The 19,340-nt window shown below is 44.1% G+C and overlaps 5 protein-coding genes and 7 non-coding genes across 12 annotated transcripts; 5 read left to right on the top strand and 7 right to left on the bottom strand.

Moving 5' to 3' along the window:
- Positions 1-315: 315 nt before the first annotated feature.
- On the bottom strand, positions 316-434 carry LOC125373563. The gene has a single exon (XR_007218407.1). It is a non-coding gene; the product is annotated as a 5S ribosomal RNA (ribosomal RNA).
- Positions 435-3,325: 2,891 nt separating this feature from the next.
- LOC125373561 lies at positions 3,326-3,444 on the bottom strand. Its single transcript, XR_007218405.1, has one exon. It is a non-coding gene; the product is annotated as a 5S ribosomal RNA (ribosomal RNA).
- Positions 3,445-4,542: 1,098 nt separating this feature from the next.
- Positions 4,543-5,076, top strand: LOC125373439 (histone 24-like; the record flags this gene model as incomplete). The annotated part of the gene is made up of 1 exon (XM_048384514.1): positions 4,543-5,076. A coding segment is annotated over exon 1 (534 nt), but the record flags the coding sequence as incomplete, so codon positions are not given.
- Positions 5,077-6,335: 1,259 nt separating this feature from the next.
- LOC125373560 lies at positions 6,336-6,454 on the bottom strand. The gene has a single exon (XR_007218404.1). It is a non-coding gene; the product is annotated as a 5S ribosomal RNA (ribosomal RNA).
- Positions 6,455-7,552: 1,098 nt separating this feature from the next.
- Positions 7,553-8,086, top strand: LOC125373438 (histone 24-like; the record flags this gene model as incomplete). The annotated part of the gene is made up of 1 exon (XM_048384513.1): positions 7,553-8,086. A coding segment is annotated over exon 1 (534 nt), but the record flags the coding sequence as incomplete, so codon positions are not given.
- Positions 8,087-9,343: 1,257 nt separating this feature from the next.
- On the bottom strand, positions 9,344-9,462 carry LOC125373559. The gene has a single exon (XR_007218403.1). It is a non-coding gene; the product is annotated as a 5S ribosomal RNA (ribosomal RNA).
- A 1,098-nt stretch (positions 9,463-10,560) lies between these two features.
- Positions 10,561-11,094, top strand: LOC125373441 (histone 24-like; the record flags this gene model as incomplete). The annotated part of the gene is made up of 1 exon (XM_048384516.1): positions 10,561-11,094. A coding segment is annotated over exon 1 (534 nt), but the record flags the coding sequence as incomplete, so codon positions are not given.
- A 1,259-nt stretch (positions 11,095-12,353) lies between these two features.
- LOC124137209 lies at positions 12,354-12,472 on the bottom strand. The gene has a single exon (XR_006861495.1). It is a non-coding gene; the product is annotated as a 5S ribosomal RNA (ribosomal RNA).
- A 1,098-nt stretch (positions 12,473-13,570) lies between these two features.
- LOC125373440 (histone 24-like) lies at positions 13,571-14,104 on the top strand (the record flags this gene model as incomplete). The annotated part of the gene is made up of 1 exon (XM_048384515.1): positions 13,571-14,104. A coding segment is annotated over exon 1 (534 nt), but the record flags the coding sequence as incomplete, so codon positions are not given.
- Positions 14,105-15,363: 1,259 nt separating this feature from the next.
- LOC124137210 lies at positions 15,364-15,482 on the bottom strand. Its single transcript, XR_006861496.1, has one exon. It is a non-coding gene; the product is annotated as a 5S ribosomal RNA (ribosomal RNA).
- Positions 15,483-16,580: 1,098 nt separating this feature from the next.
- LOC125373443 (histone 24-like) lies at positions 16,581-17,114 on the top strand (the record flags this gene model as incomplete). The annotated part of the gene is made up of 1 exon (XM_048384518.1): positions 16,581-17,114. A coding segment is annotated over exon 1 (534 nt), but the record flags the coding sequence as incomplete, so codon positions are not given.
- A 1,259-nt stretch (positions 17,115-18,373) lies between these two features.
- LOC125373557 lies at positions 18,374-18,492 on the bottom strand. Its single transcript, XR_007218402.1, has one exon. It is a non-coding gene; the product is annotated as a 5S ribosomal RNA (ribosomal RNA).
- Positions 18,493-19,340: the final 848 nt, after the last annotated feature.

Raw genomic sequence — 19,340 nt, 5'->3', positions numbered from 1 at the left:
GAAAGTAAGAAAGTAAGTAAAATAGTCAATTATCGGTGCACGCAAACACCTTTATGTGGCGAAAAGGACGTACATGCCTTCAGAATAGTTGACGAGTTGGGTGAACTGACAACTGAATATGATCACATGTATAGTGGAAAATTCCTTTCTGTAAAGGTATGTAAGAATACATGGCTGGCAGCTATGTCTTTGAGCAGACATGCATGAGTGGGGCCATTTACAAGGAAATAAAAGTGTATGATTACATCAGATGTGAATGAGGCAAGTGCACCTTATGGTCGAAAAAGAAAAAAAGTGGGAATCGCACAGCAAAAATGTCTACTGCACCCGGTGTTCCCAGGCGGTCACCCATCCAAGTACTCTCCGGGCCCGACGTTGCTTAACTTCGGTGATCGGACGAGAACCGGTGTTTTCAACGTGGTATGGCCGTAGACAATGCTTGTCGGCAAACTTTAGCTACATATAGCCACCACACATTGGTAAACAGACATTGCCATGAAAACAGCATGCTCGCGTTTTCAGCGGGTTCAGTAGACATGTTGTGTTTGTTGATTTATGATGTATATTTACAGGGATTAAAATCTAGCCGTTCTAAAAACATGTGATCACTGTTTAACACGAGGCCCGGCACACTCGCTCACTCGATCCGGCCTTTCGTCTGAAACATTCACTTTTCGTTGATGGATGGTAGCCTATATTGTTCTGGTTAAATTAACATCCAAACGACGAAGACCCCTACTAATATCGTGCTATTAAGACAGGCAAAAAGACTTAATCTGTGACGACCGATCGAGTGATCTAAACACCAATGTATATATGTTACTGTTCGGGGCTTCGCGCCCTAGCTGCTTGTGTCCCGAGATCCTCGTCTTACTAGACTGTTTTCCTGAAAGTAAAATCCCCGTTACTTACTTGTTATGACAAAGTTAGTTTCAACTCTAATTGAAGTGACCAAAATTATGTCTCCAGAAATATAGTGTCAAATGTTTTCTGTTGCAAAATGGCGAAGTCGTCAGAAAAACGTGCTTCATTGTCGTTGTTTGAAAGCTTGTTCTAGCTTATCATAGGCAATACTGATGAGTGTTGTGTTTTACTTTCATAGTTAGATATATTGAGAATTGACAGGCAACGTTTAAAATGCATAAACTTGAGTCTCAAGGCTAAAAATGTGCTTTTGAAAGTAGCGATGTCTACATTTTAGACTGGGTCGCTTCATTGGAAACAGCACGTGTGGCTTTGAACTTCACCCGTGAGCGTTGCTATTGTAACCGAAATGTAGCCAAATGTTTTTACTACCTAACTGTATTGTTGAAATTGAAACTTTCCTTGATTAAGAAGTGATTATTCGGATACAAATACACGAAAAAGCACACGCGCTTGTAAGCGTGCAGCTATCAGCCACAACAAGCAGGGTGTCTCCTCCGACGTCCGCGCCTCCGGAGTATCAGCCGGGCTGTCTGTGGGGAAGTGTCATTCGCTCTCTGTGCTTCTCTCGTAGCTGACGTGAATTTTTACCACTCAAACTTACCACTATGGCTGATGCTGCTGCTGCCCCCGCTGTTGTCAAGACTCCCAAGAAGAAGGCTGCTGCCAAGCCTAAGAAGGCTGCCGCACATCCTACCTATTTGGAGATGATCAAGAAAGCTATTTCAACCCTGAAGGAGAGGGGTGGTTCTTCCCGACAGGCTGTTCTGAAATACATCTTGGCCAACTACAAGGTTGGTGACAACCAGGTGGCCATCAATGCTCGCATCAAGACTGCTTTGAAAAATGGAGTCAAGAACGGCGCACTGAAGCAATCAAAGGGAACTGGAGCCGCTGGATCATTCCGTCTTGGCGAGGCAAAGAAAGACGAAAAACCCAAGAAGGCTAAGGCAGCTGCCAAACCAAAGAAGGCTGCCAAATCCCCCAAGAAAGTCAAGAAGCCAGCTGCTGCCAAGAAACCCAAAACAGCCGCTAAGAAGGCCGCTAAGTCACCAAAGAAGGTGAAGGCTGCAGCCAAGCCCAAGAAGGCGAAGACACCCAAGAAGGCAGCAGCCAAACCCAAGAAGGTCAAGACCCCCAAGAAGAAGGCAGTCAAGCCAAAGAAGGCTTAAGCTCTCATTGTCACGCCTTCGCTCCACATTTCTGTGGTCCAAAGGCCCTTTTCAGGGCCATCCAAATACCCCAAAAGAAAACTTGAAAACACTGATAACAAAACAATAAATATGTATATTAGCAGTAATAAAGTGCAGGTTCTCGTGATAACAGAGATAACGTGGCAGCAACACCCACCACGCACATAACACACATAGGTGATGTTGATAAAGGTATGTCAGGGATTTTATTGTGTGTGTGTGTGTGGGGGGATGGGGGGGTGGGGTAGTGTGTCTTCACACTAATGACTGTTGTTATGCTTGTTTATTAACCCCCCAAATGGGTGTATGTTGGAAAGTGAGGCGATTAGTGTCGTTGATATATATAATATCCTGAGTGCAGACTTCCTATGTGTGTAGCTGCACATGCACGTTGTGTTCAAAGGTGTAAAACGGCGATAAAGGCCAGACATCCACGGGGTGTTTTACCGACACACGCCTCGCCTGTGCACGACTTTTCAAATAGAGCGCCAAGAGTTGTGCGCCCTTGGTCGTGTGCGTTTCGCCTAGCCCCCTACCTGCAACATGTCACATCTACCTGTTGTATGGCGAGAGAAATGTATGGAAATACTTTCTAATAAGTCTAAAGTACGTTTGCCAGCGATCAGCTAGAACGGGGAACATAAAATAGCTGGTTTATCACACAGTCGCGTCGTTTTTTTTTCATATTTTTAAAGCGTGTCAACAGTGATCAGCTTGCTCACAGCTTTCAAAATACATTTTCCAGCAGCAAGCCAGTGAACTCCTATTGACAGGCGCTCTGTACGATCTAACTCTTTCTCCTTTTCTTATCTGTGTAGGCAAAGAGATGTGAGCCGAGACTTAACACGAACAACATTATAATTTTACATGTATATATTATATATTCATGCTTTGAAAGTAAGAAAGTAAGTAAAATAGTCAATTATCGGTGCACGCAAACACCTTTATGTGGCGAAAAGGACGTACATGCCTTCAGAATAGTTGACGAGTTGGGTGAACTGACAACTGAATATGATCACATGTATAGTGGAAAATTCCTTTCTGTAAAGGTATGTAAGAATACATGGCTGGCAGCTATGTCTTTGAGCAGACATGCATGAGTGGGGCCATTTACAAGGAAATAAAAGTGTATGATTACATCAGATGTGAATGAGGCAAGTGCACCTTATGGTCGAAAAAGAAAAAAAGTGGGAATCGCACAGCAAAAATGTCTACTGCACCCGGTGTTCCCAGGCGGTCACCCATCCAAGTACTCTCCGGGCCCGACGTTGCTTAACTTCGGTGATCGGACGAGAACCGGTGTTTTCAACGTGGTATGGCCGTAGACAATGCTTGTCGGCAAACTTTAGCTACATATAGCCACCACACATTGGTAAACAGACATTGCCATGAAAACAGCATGCTCGCGTTTTCAGCGGGTTCAGTAGACATGTTGTGTTTGTTGATTTATGATGTATATTTACAGGGATTAAAATCTAGCCGTTCTAAAAACATGTGATCACTGTTTAACACGAGGCCCGGCACACTCGCTCACTCGATCCGGCCTTTCGTCTGAAACATTCACTTTTCGTTGATGGATGGTAGCCTATATTGTTCTGGTAAAATTAACATCCAAACGACGAAGACCCCTACTAATATCGTGCTATTAAGACAGGCAAAAAGACTTAATCTGTGACGACCGATCGAGTGATCTAAACACCAATGTATATATGTTACTGTTCGGGGCTTCGCGCCCTAGCTGCTTGTGTCCCGAGATCCTCGTCTTACTAGACTGTTTTCCTGAAAGTAAAATCCCCGTTACTTACTTGTTATGACAAAGTTAGTTTCAACTCTAATTGAAGTGACCAAAATTATGTCTCCAGAAATATAGTGTCAAATGTTTTCTGTTGCAAAATGGCGAAGTCGTCAGAAAAACGTGCTTCATTGTCGTTGTTTGAAAGCTTGTTCTAGCTTATCATAGGCAATACTGATGAGTGTTGTGTTTTACTTTCATAGTTAGATATATTGAGAATTGACAGGCAACGTTTAAAATGCATAAACTTGAGTCTCAAGGCTAAAAATGTGCTTTTGAAAGTAGCGATGTCTACATTTTAGACTGGGTCGCTTCATTGGAAACAGCACGTGTGGCTTTGAACTTCACCCGTGAGCGTTGCTATTGTAACCGAAATGTAGCCAAATGTTTTTACTACCTAACTGTATTGTTGAAATTGAAACTTTCCTTGATTAAGAAGTGATTATTCGGATACAAATACACGAAAAAGCACACGCGCTTGTAAGCGTGCAGCTATCAGCCACAACAAGCAGGGTGTCTCCTCCGACGTCCGCGCCTCCGGAGTATCAGCCGGGCTGTCTGTGGGGAAGTGTCATTCGCTCTCTGTGCTTCTCTCGTAGCTGACGTGAATTTTTACCACTCAAACTTACCACTATGGCTGATGCTGCTGCTGCCCCCGCTGTTGTCAAGACTCCCAAGAAGAAGGCTGCTGCCAAGCCTAAGAAGGCTGCCGCACATCCTACCTATTTGGAGATGATCAAGAAAGCTATTTCAACCCTGAAGGAGAGGGGTGGTTCTTCCCGACAGGCTGTTCTGAAATACATCTTGGCCAACTACAAGGTTGGTGACAACCAGGTGGCCATCAATGCTCGCATCAAGACTGCTTTGAAAAATGGAGTCAAGAACGGCGCACTGAAGCAATCAAAGGGAACTGGAGCCGCTGGATCATTCCGTCTTGGCGAGGCAAAGAAAGACGAAAAACCCAAGAAGGCTAAGGCAGCTGCCAAACCAAAGAAGGCTGCCAAATCCCCCAAGAAAGTCAAGAAGCCAGCTGCTGCCAAGAAACCCAAAACAGCCGCTAAGAAGGCCGCTAAGTCACCAAAGAAGGTGAAGGCTGCAGCCAAGCCCAAGAAGGCGAAGACACCCAAGAAGGCAGCAGCCAAACCCAAGAAGGTCAAGACCCCCAAGAAGAAGGCAGTCAAGCCAAAGAAGGCTTAAGCTCTCATTGTCACGCCTTCGCTCCACATTTCTGTGGTCCAAAGGCCCTTTTCAGGGCCATCCAAATACCCCAAAAGAAAACTTGAAAACACTGATAACAAAACAATAAATATGTATATTAGCAGTAATAAAGTGCAGGTTCTCGTGATAACAGAGATAACGTGGCAGCAACACCCACCACGCACATAACACACATAGGTGATGTTGATAAAGGTATGTCAGGGATTTTATTGTGTGTGTGTGTGTGGGGGGATGGGGGGGTGGGGTAGTGTGTCTTCACACTAATGACTGTTGTTATGCTTGTTTATTAACCCCCCAAATGGGTGTATGTTGGAAAGTGAGGCGATTAGTGTCGTTGATATATATAATATCCTGAGTGCAGACTTCCTATGTGTGTAGCTGCACATGCACGTTGTGTTCAAAGGTGTAAAACGGCGATAAAGGCCAGACATCCACGGGGTGTTTTACCGACACACGCCTCGCCTGTGCACGACTTTTCAAATAGAGCGCCAAGAGTTGTGCGCCCTTGGTCGTGTGCGTTTCGCCTAGCCCCCTACCTGCAACATGTCACATCTACCTGTTGTATGGCGAGAGAAATGTATGGAAATACTTTCTAATAAGTCTAAAGTACGTTTGCCAGCGATCAGCTAGAACGGGGAACATAAAATAGCTGGTTTATCACACAGTCGCGTCGTTTTTTTTTCATATTTTTAAAGCGTGTCAACAGTGATCAGCTTGCTCACAGCTTTCAAAATACATTTTCCAGCAGCAAGCCAGTGAACTCCTATTGACAGGCGCTCTGTACGATCTAACTCTTTCTCCTTTTCTTATCTGTGTAGGCAAAGAGATGTGAGCCGAGACTTAACACGAACAACATTATAATTTTACATGTATATATTATATATTCATGCTTTGAAAGTAAGAAAGTAAGTAAAATAGTCAATTATCGGTGCACGCAAACACCTTTATGTGGCGAAAAGGACGTACATGCCTTCAGAATAGTTGACGAGTTGGGTGAACTGACAACTGAATATGATCACATGTATAGTGGAAAATTCCTTTCTGTAAAGGTATGTAAGAATACATGGCTGGCAGCTATGTCTTTGAGCAGACATGCATGAGTGGGGCCATTTACAAGGAAATAAAAGTGTATGATTACATCAGATGTGAATGAGGCAAGTGCACCTTATGGTCGAAAAAGAAAAAAAGTGGGAATCGCACAGCAAAAATGTCTACTGCACCCGGTGTTCCCAGGCGGTCACCCATCCAAGTACTCTCCGGGCCCGACGTTGCTTAACTTCGGTGATCGGACGAGAACCGGTGTTTTCAACGTGGTATGGCCGTAGACAATGCTTGTCGGCAAACTTTAGCTACATATAGCCACCACACATTGGTAAACAGACATTGCCATGAAAACAGCATGCTCGCGTTTTCAGCGGGTTCAGTAGACATGTTGTGTTTGTTGATTTATGATGTATATTTACAGGGATTAAAATCTAGCCGTTCTAAAAACATGTGATCACTGTTTAACACGAGGCCCGGCACACTCGCTCACTCGATCCGGCCTTTCGTCTGAAACATTCACTTTTCGTTGATGGATGGTAGCCTATATTGTTCTGGTAAAATTAACATCCAAACGACGAAGACCCCTACTAATATCGTGCTATTAAGACAGGCAAAAAGACTTAATCTGTGACGACCGATCGAGTGATCTAAACACCAATGTATATATGTTACTGTTCGGGGCTTCGCGCCCTAGCTGCTTGTGTCCCGAGATCCTCGTCTTACTAGACTGTTTTCCTGAAAGTAAAATCCCCGTTACTTACTTGTTATGACAAAGTTAGTTTCAACTCTAATTGAAGTGACCAAAATTATGTCTCCAGAAATATAGTGTCAAATGTTTTCTGTTGCAAAATGGCGAAGTCGTCAGAAAAACGTGCTTCATTGTCGTTGTTTGAAAGCTTGTTCTAGCTTATCATAGGCAATACTGATGAGTGTTGTGTTTTACTTTCATAGTTAGATATATTGAGAATTGACAGGCAACGTTTAAAATGCATAAACTTGAGTCTCAAGGCTAAAAATGTGCTTTTGAAAGTAGCGATGTCTACATTTTAGACTGGGTCGCTTCATTGGAAACAGCACGTGTGGCTTTGAACTTCACCCGTGAGCGTTGCTATTGTAACCGAAATGTAGCCAAATGTTTTTACTACCTAACTGTATTGTTGAAATTGAAACTTTCCTTGATTAAGAAGTGATTATTCGGATACAAATACACGAAAAAGCACACGCGCTTGTAAGCGTGCAGCTATCAGCCACAACAAGCAGGGTGTCTCCTCCGACGTCCGCGCCTCCGGAGTATCAGCCGGGCTGTCTGTGGGGAAGTGTCATTCGCTCTCTGTGCTTCTCTCGTAGCTGACGTGAATTTTTACCACTCAAACTTACCACTATGGCTGATGCTGCTGCTGCCCCCGCTGTTGTCAAGACTCCCAAGAAGAAGGCTGCTGCCAAGCCTAAGAAGGCTGCCGCACATCCTACCTATTTGGAGATGATCAAGAAAGCTATTTCAACCCTGAAGGAGAGGGGTGGTTCTTCCCGACAGGCTGTTCTGAAATACATCTTGGCCAACTACAAGGTTGGTGACAACCAGGTGGCCATCAATGCTCGCATCAAGACTGCTTTGAAAAATGGAGTCAAGAACGGCGCACTGAAGCAATCAAAGGGAACTGGAGCCGCTGGATCATTCCGTCTTGGCGAGGCAAAGAAAGACGAAAAACCCAAGAAGGCTAAGGCAGCTGCCAAACCAAAGAAGGCTGCCAAATCCCCCAAGAAAGTCAAGAAGCCAGCTGCTGCCAAGAAACCCAAAACAGCCGCTAAGAAGGCCGCTAAGTCACCAAAGAAGGTGAAGGCTGCAGCCAAGCCCAAGAAGGCGAAGACACCCAAGAAGGCAGCAGCCAAACCCAAGAAGGTCAAGACCCCCAAGAAGAAGGCAGTCAAGCCAAAGAAGGCTTAAGCTCTCATTGTCACGCCTTCGCTCCACATTTCTGTGGTCCAAAGGCCCTTTTCAGGGCCATCCAAATACCCCAAAAGAAAACTTGAAAACACTGATAACAAAACAATAAATATGTATATTAGCAGTAATAAAGTGCAGGTTCTCGTGATAACAGAGATAACGTGGCAGCAACACCCACCACGCACATAACACACATAGGTGATGTTGATAAAGGTATGTCAGGGATTTTATTGTGTGTGTGTGTGGGGGGATGGGGGGGTGGGGTAGTGTGTCTTCACACTAATGACTGTTGTTATGCTTGTTTATTAACCCCCCAAATGGGTGTATGTTGGAAAGTGAGGCGATTAGTGTCGTTGATATATATAATATCCTGAGTGCAGACTTCCTATGTGTGTAGCTGCACATGCACGTTGTGTTCAAAGGTGTAAAACGGCGATAAAGGCCAGACATCCACGGGGTGTTTTACCGACACACGCCTCGCCTGTGCACGACTTTTCAAATAGAGCGCCAAGAGTTGTGCGCCCTTGGTCGTGTGCGTTTCGCCTAGCCCCCTACCTGCAACATGTCACATCTACCTGTTGTATGGCGAGAGAAATGTATGGAAATACTTTCTAATAAGTCTAAAGTACGTTTGCCAGCGATCAGCTAGAACGGGGAACATAAAATAGCTGGTTTATCACACAGTCGCGTCGTTTTTTTTTCATATTTTTAAAGCGTGTCAACAGTGATCAGCTTGCTCACAGCTTTCAAAATACATTTTCCAGCAGCAAGCCAGTGAACTCCTATTGACAGGCGCTCTGTACGATCTAACTCTTTCTCCTTTTCTTATCTGTGTAGGCAAAGAGATGTGAGCCGAGACTTAACACGAACAACATTATAATTTTACATGTATATATTATATATTCATGCTTTGAAAGTAAGAAAGTAAGTAAAATAGTCAATTATCGGTGCACGCAAACACCTTTATGTGGCGAAAAGGACGTACATGCCTTCAGAATAGTTGACGAGTTGGGTGAACTGACAACTGAATATGATCACATGTATAGTGGAAAATTCCTTTCTGTAAAGGTATGTAAGAATACATGGCTGGCAGCTATGTCTTTGAGCAGACATGCATGAGTGGGGCCATTTACAAGGAAATAAAAGTGTATGATTACATCAGATGTGAATGAGGCAAGTGCACCTTATGGTCGAAAAAGAAAAAAAGTGGGAATCGCACAGCAAAAATGTCTACTGCACCCGGTGTTCCCAGGCGGTCACCCATCCAAGTACTCTCCGGGCCCGACGTTGCTTAACTTCGGTGATCGGACGAGAACCGGTGTTTTCAACGTGGTATGGCCGTAGACAATGCTTGTCGGCAAACTTTAGCTACATATAGCCACCACACATTGGTAAACAGACATTGCCATGAAAACAGCATGCTCGCGTTTTCAGCGGGTTCAGTAGACATGTTGTGTTTGTTGATTTATGATGTATATTTACAGGGATTAAAATCTAGCCGTTCTAAAAACATGTGATCACTGTTTAACACGAGGCCCGGCACACTCGCTCACTCGATCCGGCCTTTCGTCTGAAACATTCACTTTTCGTTGATGGATGGTAGCCTATATTGTTCTGGTAAAATTAACATCCAAACGACGAAGACCCCTACTAATATCGTGCTATTAAGACAGGCAAAAAGACTTAATCTGTGACGACCGATCGAGTGATCTAAACACCAATGTATATATGTTACTGTTCGGGGCTTCGCGCCCTAGCTGCTTGTGTCCCGAGATCCTCGTCTTACTAGACTGTTTTCCTGAAAGTAAAATCCCCGTTACTTACTTGTTATGACAAAGTTAGTTTCAACTCTAATTGAAGTGACCAAAATTATGTCTCCAGAAATATAGTGTCAAATGTTTTCTGTTGCAAAATGGCGAAGTCGTCAGAAAAACGTGCTTCATTGTCGTTGTTTGAAAGCTTGTTCTAGCTTATCATAGGCAATACTGATGAGTGTTGTGTTTTACTTTCATAGTTAGATATATTGAGAATTGACAGGCAACGTTTAAAATGCATAAACTTGAGTCTCAAGGCTAAAAATGTGCTTTTGAAAGTAGCGATGTCTACATTTTAGACTGGGTCGCTTCATTGGAAACAGCACGTGTGGCTTTGAACTTCACCCGTGAGCGTTGCTATTGTAACCGAAATGTAGCCAAATGTTTTTACTACCTAACTGTATTGTTGAAATTGAAACTTTCCTTGATTAAGAAGTGATTATTCGGATACAAATACACGAAAAAGCACACGCGCTTGTAAGCGTGCAGCTATCAGCCACAACAAGCAGGGTGTCTCCTCCGACGTCCGCGCCTCCGGAGTATCAGCCGGGCTGTCTGTGGGGAAGTGTCATTCGCTCTCTGTGCTTCTCTCGTAGCTGACGTGAATTTTTACCACTCAAACTTACCACTATGGCTGATGCTGCTGCTGCCCCCGCTGTTGTCAAGACTCCCAAGAAGAAGGCTGCTGCCAAGCCTAAGAAGGCTGCCGCACATCCTACCTATTTGGAGATGATCAAGAAAGCTATTTCAACCCTGAAGGAGAGGGGTGGTTCTTCCCGACAGGCTGTTCTGAAATACATCTTGGCCAACTACAAGGTTGGTGACAACCAGGTGGCCATCAATGCTCGCATCAAGACTGCTTTGAAAAATGGAGTCAAGAACGGCGCACTGAAGCAATCAAAGGGAACTGGAGCCGCTGGATCATTCCGTCTTGGCGAGGCAAAGAAAGACGAAAAACCCAAGAAGGCTAAGGCAGCTGCCAAACCAAAGAAGGCTGCCAAATCCCCCAAGAAAGTCAAGAAGCCAGCTGCTGCCAAGAAACCCAAAACAGCCGCTAAGAAGGCCGCTAAGTCACCAAAGAAGGTGAAGGCTGCAGCCAAGCCCAAGAAGGCGAAGACACCCAAGAAGGCAGCAGCCAAACCCAAGAAGGTCAAGACCCCCAAGAAGAAGGCAGTCAAGCCAAAGAAGGCTTAAGCTCTCATTGTCACGCCTTCGCTCCACATTTCTGTGGTCCAAAGGCCCTTTTCAGGGCCATCCAAATACCCCAAAAGAAAACTTGAAAACACTGATAACAAAACAATAAATATGTATATTAGCAGTAATAAAGTGCAGGTTCTCGTGATAACAGAGATAACGTGGCAGCAACACCCACCACGCACATAACACACATAGGTGATGTTGATAAAGGTATGTCAGGGATTTTATTGTGTGTGTGTGTGTGGGGGGATGGGGGGGTGGGGTAGTGTGTCTTCACACTAATGACTGTTGTTATGCTTGTTTATTAACCCCCCAAATGGGTGTATGTTGGAAAGTGAGGCGATTAGTGTCGTTGATATATATAATATCCTGAGTGCAGACTTCCTATGTGTGTAGCTGCACATGCACGTTGTGTTCAAAGGTGTAAAACGGCGATAAAGGCCAGACATCCACGGGGTGTTTTACCGACACACGCCTCGCCTGTGCACGACTTTTCAAATAGAGCGCCAAGAGTTGTGCGCCCTTGGTCGTGTGCGTTTCGCCTAGCCCCCTACCTGCAACATGTCACATCTACCTGTTGTATGGCGAGAGAAATGTATGGAAATACTTTCTAATAAGTCTAAAGTACGTTTGCCAGCGATCAGCTAGAACGGGGAACATAAAATAGCTGGTTTATCACACAGTCGCGTCGTTTTTTTTTCATATTTTTAAAGCGTGTCAACAGTGATCAGCTTGCTCACAGCTTTCAAAATACATTTTCCAGCAGCAAGCCAGTGAACTCCTATTGACAGGCGCTCTGTACGATCTAACTCTTTCTCCTTTTCTTATCTGTGTAGGCAAAGAGATGTGAGCCGAGACTTAACACGAACAACATTATAATTTTACATGTATATATTATATATTCATGCTTTGAAAGTAAGAAAGTAAGTAAAATAGTCAATTATCGGTGCACGCAAACACCTTTATGTGGCGAAAAGGACGTACATGCCTTCAGAATAGTTGACGAGTTGGGTGAACTGACAACTGAATATGATCACATGTATAGTGGAAAATTCCTTTCTGTAAAGGTATGTAAGAATACATGGCTGGCAGCTATGTCTTTGAGCAGACATGCATGAGTGGGGCCATTTACAAGGAAATAAAAGTGTATGATTACATCAGATGTGAATGAGGCAAGTGCACCTTATGGTCGAAAAAGAAAAAAAGTGGGAATCGCACAGCAAAAATGTCTACTGCACCCGGTGTTCCCAGGCGGTCACCCATCCAAGTACTCTCCGGGCCCGACGTTGCTTAACTTCGGTGATCGGACGAGAACCGGTGTTTTCAACGTGGTATGGCCGTAGACAATGCTTGTCGGCAAACTTTAGCTACATATAGCCACCACACATTGGTAAACAGACATTGCCATGAAAACAGCATGCTCGCGTTTTCAGCGGGTTCAGTAGACATGTTGTGTTTGTTGATTTATGATGTATATTTACAGGGATTAAAATCTAGCCGTTCTAAAAACATGTGATCACTGTTTAACACGAGGCCCGGCACACTCGCTCACTCGATCCGGCCTTTCGTCTGAAACATTCACTTTTCGTTGATGGATGGTAGCCTATATTGTTCTGGTAAAATTAACATCCAAACGACGAAGACCCCTACTAATATCGTGCTATTAAGACAGGCAAAAAGACTTAATCTGTGACGACCGATCGAGTGATCTAAACACCAATGTATATATGTTACTGTTCGGGGCTTCGCGCCCTAGCTGCTTGTGTCCCGAGATCCTCGTCTTACTAGACTGTTTTCCTGAAAGTAAAATCCCCGTTACTTACTTGTTATGACAAAGTTAGTTTCAACTCTAATTGAAGTGACCAAAATTATGTCTCCAGAAATATAGTGTCAAATGTTTTCTGTTGCAAAATGGCGAAGTCGTCAGAAAAACGTGCTTCATTGTCGTTGTTTGAAAGCTTGTTCTAGCTTATCATAGGCAATACTGATGAGTGTTGTGTTTTACTTTCATAGTTAGATATATTGAGAATTGACAGGCAACGTTTAAAATGCATAAACTTGAGTCTCAAGGCTAAAAATGTGCTTTTGAAAGTAGCGATGTCTACATTTTAGACTGGGTCGCTTCATTGGAAACAGCACGTGTGGCTTTGAACTTCACCCGTGAGCGTTGCTATTGTAACCGAAATGTAGCCAAATGTTTTTACTACCTAACTGTATTGTTGAAATTGAAACTTTCCTTGATTAAGAAGTGATTATTCGGATACAAATACACGAAAAAGCACACGCGCTTGTAAGCGTGCAGCTATCAGCCACAACAAGCAGGGTGTCTCCTCCGACGTCCGCGCCTCCGGAGTATCAGCCGGGCTGTCTGTGGGGAAGTGTCATTCGCTCTCTGTGCTTCTCTCGTAGCTGACGTGAATTTTTACCACTCAAACTTACCACTATGGCTGATGCTGCTGCTGCCCCCGCTGTTGTCAAGACTCCCAAGAAGAAGGCTGCTGCCAAGCCTAAGAAGGCTGCCGCACATCCTACCTATTTGGAGATGATCAAGAAAGCTATTTCAACCCTGAAGGAGAGGGGTGGTTCTTCCCGACAGGCTGTTCTGAAATACATCTTGGCCAACTACAAGGTTGGTGACAACCAGGTGGCCATCAATGCTCGCATCAAGACTGCTTTGAAAAATGGAGTCAAGAACGGCGCACTGAAGCAATCAAAGGGAACTGGAGCCGCTGGATCATTCCGTCTTGGCGAGGCAAAGAAAGACGAAAAACCCAAGAAGGCTAAGGCAGCTGCCAAACCAAAGAAGGCTGCCAAATCCCCCAAGAAAGTCAAGAAGCCAGCTGCTGCCAAGAAACCCAAAACAGCCGCTAAGAAGGCCGCTAAGTCACCAAAGAAGGTGAAGGCTGCAGCCAAGCCCAAGAAGGCGAAGACACCCAAGAAGGCAGCAGCCAAACCCAAGAAGGTCAAGACCCCCAAGAAGAAGGCAGTCAAGCCAAAGAAGGCTTAAGCTCTCATTGTCACGCCTTCGCTCCACATTTCTGTGGTCCAAAGGCCCTTTTCAGGGCCATCCAAATACCCCAAAAGAAAACTTGAAAACACTGATAACAAAACAATAAATATGTATATTAGCAGTAATAAAGTGCAGGTTCTCGTGATAACAGAGATAACGTGGCAGCAACACCCACCACGCACATAACACACATAGGTGATGTTGATAAAGGTATGTCAGGGATTTTATTGTGTGTGTGTGTGTGGGGGGATGGGGGGGTGGGGTAGTGTGTCTTCACACTAATGACTGTTGTTATGCTTGTTTATTAACCCCCCAAATGGGTGTATGTTGGAAAGTGAGGCGATTAGTGTCGTTGATATATATAATATCCTGAGTGCAGACTTCCTATGTGTGTAGCTGCACATGCACGTTGTGTTCAAAGGTGTAAAACGGCGATAAAGGCCAGACATCCACGGGGTGTTTTACCGACACACGCCTCGCCTGTGCACGACTTTTCAAATAGAGCGCCAAGAGTTGTGCGCCCTTGGTCGTGTGCGTTTCGCCTAGCCCCCTACCTGCAACATGTCACATCTACCTGTTGTATGGCGAGAGAAATGTATGGAAATACTTTCTAATAAGTCTAAAGTACGTTTGCCAGCGATCAGCTAGAACGGGGAACATAAAATAGCTGGTTTATCACACAGTCGCGTCGTTTTTTTTTCATATTTTTAAAGCGTGTCAACAGTGATCAGCTTGCTCACAGCTTTCAAAATACATTTTCCAGCAGCAAGCCAGTGAACTCCTATTGACAGGCGCTCTGTACGATCTAACTCTTTCTCCTTTTCTTATCTGTGTAGGCAAAGAGATGTGAGCCGAGACTTAACACGAACAACATTATAATTTTACATGTATATATTATATATTCATGCTTTGAAAGTAAGAAAGTAAGTAAAATAGTCAATTATCGGTGCACGCAAACACCTTTATGTGGCGAAAAGGACGTACATGCCTTCAGAATAGTTGACGAGTTGGGTGAACTGACAACTGAATATGATCACATGTATAGTGGAAAATTCCTTTCTGTAAAGGTATGTAAGAATACATGGCTGGCAGCTATGTCTTTGAGCAGACATGCATGAGTGGGGCCATTTACAAGGAAATAAAAGTGTATGATTACATCAGATGTGAATGAGGCAAGTGCACCTTATGGTCGAAAAAGAAAAAAAGTGGGAATCGCACAGCAAAAATGTCTACTGCACCCGGTGTTCCCAGGCGGTCACCCATCCAAGTACTCTCCGGGCCCGACGTTGCTTAACTTCGGTGATCGGACGAGAACCGGTGTTTTCAACGTGGTATGGCCGTAGACAATGCTTGTCGGCAAACTTTAGCTACATATAGCCACCACACATTGGTAAACAGACATTGCCATGAAAACAGCATGCTCGCGTTTTCAGCGGGTTCAGTAGACATGTTGTGTTTGTTGATTTATGATGTATATTTACAGGGATTAAAATCTAGCCGTTCTAAAAACATGTGATCACTGTTTAACACGAGGCCCGGCACACTCGCTCACTCGATCCGGCCTTTCGTCTGAAACATTCACTTTTCGTTGATGGATGGTAGCCTATATTGTTCTGGTAAAATTAACATCCAAACGACGAAGACCCCTACTAATATCGTGCTATTAAGACAGGCAAAAAGACTTAATCTGTGACGACCGATCGAGTGATCTAAACACCAATGTATATATGTTACTGTTCGGGGCTTCGCGCCCTAGCTGCTTGTGTCCCGAGATCCTCGTCTTACTAGACTGTTTTCCTGAAAGTAAAATCCCCGTTACTTACTTGTTATGACAAAGTTAGTTTCAACTCTAATTGAAGTGACCAAAATTATGTCTCCAGAAATATAGTGTCAAATGTTTTCTGTTGCAAAATGGCGAAGTCGTCAGAAAAACGTGCTTCATTGTCGTTGTTTGAAAGCTTGTTCTAGCTTATCATAGGCAATACTGATGAGTGTTGTGTTTTACTTTCATAGTTAGATATATTGAGAATTGACAGGCAACGTTTAAAATGCATAAACTTGAGTCTCAAGGCTAAAAATGTGCTTTTGAAAGTAGCGATGTCTACATTTTAGACTGGGTCGCTTCATTGGAAACAGCACGTGTGGCTTTGAACTTCACCCGTGAGCGTTGCTATTGTAACCGAAATGTAGCCAAATGTTTTTACTACCTAACTGTATTGTTGAAATTGAAACTTTCCTTGATTAAGAAGTGATTATTCGGATACAAATACACGAAAAAGCACACGCGCTTGTAAGCGTGCAGCTATCAGCCACAACAAGCAGGGTGTCTCCTCCGACGTCCGCGCCTCCGGAGTATCAGCCGGGCTGTCTGTGGGGAAGTGTCATTCGCTCTCTGTGCTTCTCTCGTAGCTGACGTGAATTTTTACCACTCAAACTTACCACTATGGCTGATGCTGCTGCTGCCCCCGCTGTTGTCAAGACTCCCAAGAAGAAGGCTGCTGCCAAGCCTAAGAAGGCTGCCGCACATCCTACCTATTTGGAGATGATCAAGAAAGCTATTTCAACCCTGAAGGAGAGGGGTGGTTCTTCCCGACAGGCTGTTCTGAAATACATCTTGGCCAACTACAAGGTTGGTGACAACCAGGTGGCCATCAATGCTCGCATCAAGACTGCTTTGAAAAATGGAGTCAAGAACGGCGCACTGAAGCAATCAAAGGGAACTGGAGCCGCTGGATCATTCCGTCTTGGCGAGGCAAAGAAAGACGAAAAACCCAAGAAGGCTAAGGCAGCTGCCAAACCAAAGAAGGCTGCCAAATCCCCCAAGAAAGTCAAGAAGCCAGCTGCTGCCAAGAAACCCAAAACAGCCGCTAAGAAGGCCGCTAAGTCACCAAAGAAGGTGAAGGCTGCAGCCAAGCCCAAGAAGGCGAAGACACCCAAGAAGGCAGCAGCCAAACCCAAGAAGGTCAAGACCCCCAAGAAGAAGGCAGTCAAGCCAAAGAAGGCTTAAGCTCTCATTGTCACGCCTTCGCTCCACATTTCTGTGGTCCAAAGGCCCTTTTCAGGGCCATCCAAATACCCCAAAAGAAAACTTGAAAACACTGATAACAAAACAATAAATATGTATATTAGCAGTAATAAAGTGCAGGTTCTCGTGATAACAGAGATAACGTGGCAGCAACACCCACCACGCACATAACACACATAGGTGATGTTGATAAAGGTATGTCAGGGATTTTATTGTGTGTGTGTGTGTGGGGGGATGGGGGGGTGGGGTAGTGTGTCTTCACACTAATGACTGTTGTTATGCTTGTTTATTAACCCCCCAAATGGGTGTATGTTGGAAAGTGAGGCGATTAGTGTCGTTGATATATATAATATCCTGAGTGCAGACTTCCTATGTGTGTAGCTGCACATGCACGTTGTGTTCAAAGGTGTAAAACGGCGATAAAGGCCAGACATCCACGGGGTGTTTTACCGACACACGCCTCGCCTGTGCACGACTTTTCAAATAGAGCGCCAAGAGTTGTGCGCCCTTGGTCGTGTGCGTTTCGCCTAGCCCCCTACCTGCAACATGTCACATCTACCTGTTGTATGGCGAGAGAAATGTATGGAAATACTTTCTAATAAGTCTAAAGTACGTTTGCCAGCGATCAGCTAGAACGGGGAACATAAAATAGCTGGTTTATCACACAGTCGCGTCGTTTTTTTTTCATATTTTTAAAGCGTGTCAACAGTGATCAGCTTGCTCACAGCTTTCAAAATACATTTTCCAGCAGCAAGCCAGTGAACTCCTATTGACAGGCGCTCTGTACGATCTAACTCTTTCTCCTTTTCTTATCTGTGTAGGCAAAGAGATGTGAGCCGAGACTTAACACGAACAACATTATAATTTTACATGTATATATTATATATTCATGCTTTGAAAGTAAGAAAGTAAGTAAAATAGTCAATTATCGGTGCACGCAAACACCTTTATGTGGCGAAAAGGACGTACATGCCTTCAGAATAGTTGACGAGTTGGGTGAACTGACAACTGAATATGATCACATGTATAGTGGAAAATTCCTTTCTGTAAAGGTATGTAAGAATACATGGCTGGCAGCTATGTCTTTGAGCAGACATGCATGAGTGGGGCCATTTACAAGGAAATAAAAGTGTATGATTACATCAGATGTGAATGAGGCAAGTGCACCTTATGGTCGAAAAAGAAAAAAAGTGGGAATCGCACAGCAAAAATGTCTACTGCACCCGGTGTTCCCAGGCGGTCACCCATCCAAGTACTCTCCGGGCCCGACGTTGCTTAACTTCGGTGATCGGACGAGAACCGGTGTTTTCAACGTGGTATGGCCGTAGACAATGCTTGTCGGCAAACTTTAGCTACATATAGCCACCACACATTGGTAAACAGACATTGCCATGAAAACAGCATGCTCGCGTTTTCAGCGGGTTCAGTAGACATGTTGTGTTTGTTGATTTATGATGTATATTTACAGGGATTAAAATCTAGCCGTTCTAAAAACATGTGATCACTGTTTAACACGAGGCCCGGCACACTCGCTCACTCGATCCGGCCTTTCGTCTGAAACATTCACTTTTCGTTGATGGATGGTAGCCTATATTGTTCTGGTAAAATTAACATCCAAACGACGAAGACCCCTACTAATATCGTGCTATTAAGACAGGCAAAAAGACTTAATCTGTGACGACCGATCGAGTGATCTAAACACCAATGTATATATGTTACTGTTCGGGGCTTCGCGCCCTAGCTGCTTGTGTCCCGAGATCCTCGTCTTACTAGACTGTTTTCCTGAAAGTAAAATCCCCGTTACTTACTTGTTATGACAAAGTTAGTTTCAACTCTAATTGAAGTGACCAAAATTATGTCTCCAGAAATATAGTGTCAAATGTTTTCTGTTGCAAAATGGCGAAGTCGTCAGAAAAACGTGCTTCATTGTCGTTGTTTGAAAGCTTGTTCTAGCTTATCATAGGCAATACTGATGAGTGTTGTGTTTTACTTTCATAGTTAGATATATTGAGAATTGACAGGCAACGTTTAAAATGCATAAACTTGAGTCTCAAGGCTAAAAATGTGCTTTTGAAAGTAGCGATGTCTACATTTTAGACTGGGTCGCTTCATTGGAAACAGCACGTGTGGCTTTGAACTTCACCCGTGAGCGTTGCTATTGTAACCGAAATGTAGCCA

Source organism: Haliotis rufescens, unplaced genomic scaffold (assembly GCF_023055435.1).
Source record: "Haliotis rufescens isolate VD_foot unplaced genomic scaffold, xgHalRufe1.0.p SCAF_5, whole genome shotgun sequence".
In the NCBI taxonomy this organism is placed as follows: domain Eukaryota; kingdom Metazoa; phylum Mollusca; class Gastropoda; order Lepetellida; family Haliotidae; genus Haliotis; species Haliotis rufescens.
Note: the sequence above shows the minus strand (reverse complement) of the source record. Positions and strands in the feature narration are given on the sequence as shown.